The 5,530-nt window shown below is 33.9% G+C and overlaps 2 protein-coding genes across 3 annotated transcripts in view; one reads left to right on the top strand and one right to left on the bottom strand.

Annotated features, from left to right (window-relative positions):
• The window catches only part of USP14 (ubiquitin specific peptidase 14), a 42,584-nt gene extending 37,054 nt beyond the window's left edge, over nucleotides 1-5,530 (top strand). For both annotated transcript variants that reach the window (XM_019653860.1, XM_019653861.1), the window contains exons 14-16: nucleotides 3,414-3,474; nucleotides 3,871-3,978; nucleotides 4,633-5,530. In XM_019653860.1, coding sequence (XP_019509405.1) covers nucleotides 3,414-3,474; nucleotides 3,871-3,978; nucleotides 4,633-4,784 — 321 coding nt within the window. In that variant the 3' untranslated portion in view covers nucleotides 4,785-5,530. The remainder of the gene's footprint in view (nucleotides 1-3,413; nucleotides 3,475-3,870; nucleotides 3,979-4,632) is intronic.
• Nucleotides 2,115-5,530, bottom strand: part of THOC1 (THO complex subunit 1) — a 63,305-nt gene continuing 59,889 nt past the window's right edge. The window contains exon 22 of the mRNA XM_019653854.1: nucleotides 2,115-2,211. The gene's annotated coding sequence lies outside the window, so the exon portion shown is untranslated. The remainder of the gene's footprint in view (nucleotides 2,212-5,530) is intronic.

The raw sequence follows: 5,530 nt of genomic DNA, 5'->3' as shown, positions 1-5,530 counted from the left end.
AAAAAAAAAAAAAGGGATTAACAGTTTTTGACCTCAAGTCTTTTTGTCTGTTGAGTGTTGGAGCTTGGCTGAAGTTCAGATATGTTTAATCCTATACAGTTTTTGCATATGGTTCGTTTTAATGTTAAACATCCATTTAAAAATGTTACCTTCTTTGCGTGCTAGCAATTATATTCTGTTTAAAAAGAAATACAAAGTTGTAAATGTAATGGAGTTCTTTGGGTGCTGAATGTAACCTGTGTTATCAGTAAGAACTGTTCCTTTACTCAGTGTTTCTTTTTACACTCCCGTCAATTCCCAAAATCTTAATATCTATCTCAAAATTTAGTATCAGTGATTTTTAGTGATAGAAATACCAAGAGTATGAGGTATTTCAATATGATAGGTTTCTCTAATATTCTAATTAGTCAGTTCCTCATCTTTGTTTCAGGGGCCTTGATTGCTAGAGAAAGGATAGATTATTACCTAATTTGTCTGATTTTGAGTTAGATATTTATAGTGTTTTGGGGATTATGAAATCTCATCTTTGCTTATGCTATTTTAATGCTCTGCAGAGCACAGCACTAAAAACTAGCAGGCTCTTAAGAGAATAATGGCCATTTTCCTCTCAATTTTGAACAGTGCGGTCTAAATCTGAGAACACTACAGGATATAAAATAAGCATTTCAGGGAAACTTATTTGTAAATAGCTTCTTCAGAGAAAATTATTAGCAATCAGTACTCCGTTTGTTTTGGGGGAAAGTGCAGAAGAGAATGGGGAAGGATGAGACCATAAGAATTGTAATATTTCTTTTATATTGATATGATGCTTGTAACGTTGCAAGGTTGTTTTTTTTTATTCACTGTCTTATTTGGTCTGAACAATTTTGAAGACAAATTTAGCAATTAAAATTTAGATTTTCTGATTTGTAGGATGCTATAGCTACTAGATCAGGTGAGGTAGGTTTAGAGCAAAGTATCTAAGCCATGTATGAAATTAGTTTTAAAATTGTAATTCCTTCATTGTCATTATAAAAAACTTGATTTCATTTTATTTGATCAAAAAAAGCATTATTCCAAAGATTTTTTAAGTATAAGAAATTGGACTTATACCAGGTGTTATTTTAAACTAATAAGGCTATTTTAGAATTCAGCCTTGCATATAAGGTTTTTGAGAGTAGGCAAGACAATGTCTTGACTCCTGAGAGTGCCTTATATGCTGTGCCACTAGCACTGAGGCCCTCTTGATATTAGAGCGGTGCTGTATACTGTATAGCTAGTGATGTTAAGCCCAAGCAAGAACATTTATAGTGTAAGATGCACTTAGTAGCTGCTCTTCAGAATTCAAAACAAACAATGATTACTTACTCTTAGACCTCTAAAGGGTAATGCTTATGTGGGAACAGGAGAACGTAGATAGTACTGTCTTCAGCCATTACTACATAGTGCTTTGCTGTTTATAGGGTTCTTTCACAGACATCTCATTTGAACTTTACAATCCCTGAGGTTTGCATCCCTATTTTAAAGACTTGAGATGTTAAATAATTTTTGTAAGGCTAAAAGAACTAGGTTTTAGACTTGACCCCATTTCTTTTAAAGTTGTGGGTTGACAAATATTTCCTATAGTGGGCCAGATAGTGAACATTTTCATGTGCAGCCCATAACATCTTTGTTACAGCCACTTAACTTTGCTGCTGGAGTGTGAAAGGAGCCATAGACAATATTTAAATTAGCATGGCTGTGTGCCAGTAAAATTTTACTATAAAACCAGGTTGTGAACGGACCAGTGTTTGCTGATCCTCTGCTTTAAAACATAAATGAGACTAGAGCAGTCATATGGTTTCAGAAAGTCATATTCTGGGGTTTTCAGAATAGCAAGTTAAATTTTGTAACTACTAATGGCATGTGGAAACTAATTTGGCATAGTGTATTTTATAGGAAACACCATATCCATAAATATTGCTTATTGACTTCATTACACATTTAATTTATAACAAAAATATGATCTTGAGGTCACTTTATTTTGGCCATTTTTCCCAACCTGCTCCCTCCTTCCCCCCAAACCCTGAGGTCAGTTATCAAGAGCCAACCAATATGTGTTCTGTTGTTCTTGGAGCACCAGCCAACTGTACAACAACTGTTATAAAAATGTTTATTGTTTACCAAAACCAGTGGACCTCTTATCAAATGCTGCTTGGTAACAAAATCTTATCACAATTTTAATAAAAAAAANTGTCACTCTAGCTGTCTTTAAACTGCTTGTATTGTCTTCATTACCATTGTAGTTTTCAAGAACTTTGTGCCCATATGCCTAGATAAGTTGTTTAATTTTTTGTTTTTTGTACTGAACACTGAAATGGGTTGATGCAGGGAGTTCCCACTAAAGATCTTTGGCTAAAGTAGTAAATCATGCCTCTTTTAATACAGGTAAATATTTGCTGAATTAAATAGTTTATTTGGGCTGAAATCGCAGGTGGCCGTGGCTTAATACCAGGGGTGCCAAAAAAATGTATATAAGTGGACACTTTGGTCAGTGTTGGCTCCAGCAGTTTGCTGTAATCAGAAGTGTCTGGATGCTGATGGTAACCACTTTGAGCACCTCTTGTAATTGCAGAAGTCAAATGTGACTTGTATTCATCTTTTGCTATCAGAATATATTATTACAATTTTAATACAGTTTTCCTTTCTTAAAATGTGTATACATTTTTTTGGCATCCTCTGTACATTTAATATTGCAATAATTCAACTTCTCTTTTTTTGAGGCAGCTTTTTGTTTTGTTTTTTCAACAAAAACAATTTTTTATGTGGTTTGGTAGTATTTTGGTAAAATTATAGAATTGGGTTTTCCATTTCTACCCCTAGAGCACTGTTTAGATGTACTACTATATGCTCTAGCTTTAGTGGTTTAATGTTGGTCCTATAATCAGGGGATCTGTTACTATACATACAAGATTGTATATTGTTAAAGTGAGGACCTTTGGGTTTCCAGTTTTGTGTTAACTGTAGTTATATCATTTTAATAATTTGTAAGGCAGACCATGTTTTGTGTTTGCCTCGGTGCTTTGCACTGTAGACAGTAAATATTTGTGGAAATGAATACAGGTATCTCCTGCTTTCCGAAAGTTTGTGTATACTACTTTGCTTTTATGAAAGACTACCTATTTTTGCTAACCAAAAGAAATCCAAAGAGGATTTTCACTTTATAAGAAAAGTCATTACTGTACTAATGGAGGTGTTTTGCTTTCAGTTAAAAGCAAAGTAGCATAATGCGAATTTTCAGAAAGCCAGGGGATGCTCTTTGCTTTATGCCTTTTTGGTTTATGAAAGTTTTCATAGGAATGCTCTAATTTTACATAGTGGGGAAACCTGTACTCTTTGAAGATGCAAATATTATTTCCAATATCCTGTTTAAAATTAAATATATTTTTCCTCAGACTGACAAAAAGAGTAGTCCCCAGAAAGAAGTTAAGTATGAGCCCTTTTCTTTTGCTGATGGTAAGTGAAATCTTCATTTCAATTGAGGTATCGTGTGTGTGTGTGTGTGTGTGTGTGTGTGTGTGTGTGTGTGTGTGTGTTTTCCTTTTTTAAAGTAAAATTCCTGTCTTGCCACGTATTTTTTTTAGATATAATCCTTTTTTTTTTTAAAGTTGGCTTTCTTGAAGTATAATGTATGTTAATATGACATACAGTAAAAGTCACTCTTTTAAGCTTATAGTTCTATGAATGGATATACTTCTTAAAAACATCTTTGAACAGTAGTATCTTACTGGATTCTAATACTAGACCAGTACTTCTGTAGGCTAAACTTGAGATGTTCTTGCTTGTTACTTAGCTTGAGAAATCACATATCTGTTCATTGCTTAATATTACTGGATTTATATCTTTCTTTAGACATTGGCTCCAATAACTGTGGATACTATGATTTACAAGCAGTGCTAACACATCAGGGAAGGTCTAGCTCATCAGGACATTATGTATCATGGGTGAAAAGGAAACAAGGTAAAGATTCTATTTTTTTCAATTATTACATGTATTTTAACAGTTTAGTCTAAAGTTTTTAGCACAGTGGTTCTTAAACTTTTTTGTTTCAGAGCCTCTATACATTCTTAATTATTGAGGACTTTTCCAAAGAGCTTTTGCTTATGAGGATTTTATTTCTTATTTACTGTAATAAAAATTAAAACAAGTAAATTCATTTAAAACTGATAGTAATAAACCTATTACATATTAACATAACGTTTAAAAAATAATAGTATTTTCCTCCAAAAAAATTTAGCAAGAAATGGCATTGGTTTACATCTTTGTAAGTCTTTGTCTGGCTTAATAGGGGACAGCTAGATTCTCCTAATTGTTTCTGCATTCCATCTGTTACTTTATCCGCATCGTGTATCCTGTGGAAAATTCCAAAGCACACTTGAGAGAATGAGGGGGGGAAAGGCAATTAGTGCTTTAGTAGTGTTATGAAAAATAGTCGTAACTTGCATGGAACTCCTGAAAGAAGTCTTGAACCTGAGTAGTTTCTGGACCGTACTTTGAGAACTGTTGATATGGTGATGGAATACTGCTGTACATATTACTTGGTACCTTTTTTGAAATGGAACTCTGAAAAACTTGTGTGTGATATTAACTTCATTTTCCACTCTTGTTCTTTAGATGAATGGATTAAATTTGATGATGATAAGGTCAGCATTGTGACACCAGAGGATATCTTGCGACTTTCTGGTGGTGGAGACTGGCATATAGCTTATGTTTTACTCTATGGGCCTCGCCGAGTTGAAATAATGGAAGAGGAAAGTGAACAGTAATCATTTTAGCTATTTATGCTTAGGTGTGAAATAAATGTTATTTGTTGATCATTTCTATAATCCAGAGCTTTAGAGGAAGATACGTAAGTGGTTTTGTTTCCCCTCGTGTTGAACAAGAGGGCAGAAGCAGACCACTCTGTGTATCAGCCTAAAAAATTATAAAAAAGAGAAAAATGGCCTTTGGACTGTGCTGCCCTGTATTAAAGGTGGCAGGAAGACATTTAAAAAACCTTATTTCTTGCATTGTTTTTAAATTTCTGAGTTGAAATGCCTTTCAACTAATTACCTTCTGTGATGGTTTTTCCCCCTGCCCTTTTTAGCCCAAGATTCGGCAATGTGATGTTTATTGCACACCTGTTACTGTTATTTGTTGTTCTTGCATGGTTCAAACCACAAGTGATTCAGTAGCTGTCCATCCTTTGCCTTACCTAACAGATTTTGTCAGGAAGATGGAAAGGAAGTAAGTGTTGCTCTCATTGTGCTCTCAGTGCTGCTGTCCACATCCCATGGAAACATGGGTACAATCAAGTATTTGTCCAGCCTGATAGTTGCTGGCTTTTCATGACTTTAAAATAAATTGTGATCAATAGTACATTTGATTATACATTTATTACTGTGTCTCTGATGTACTATGGTTTGTACATTTAACTTTGCATTGGTTTTGTAGCAATCAACCTTAAAAAATGTTGACAAGCTCTGGTTGCTTATTTTTAGAAAAATGAGGATATTTAATAAAAAAAAAAAAA

Source organism: Hipposideros armiger, unplaced genomic scaffold, assembly GCF_001890085.2.
Source record: "Hipposideros armiger isolate ML-2016 unplaced genomic scaffold, ASM189008v1 scaffold_209, whole genome shotgun sequence".
NCBI classification, from domain to species: domain Eukaryota; kingdom Metazoa; phylum Chordata; class Mammalia; order Chiroptera; family Hipposideridae; genus Hipposideros; species Hipposideros armiger.
Note: the sequence above shows the minus strand (reverse complement) of the source record. Positions and strands in the feature narration are given on the sequence as shown.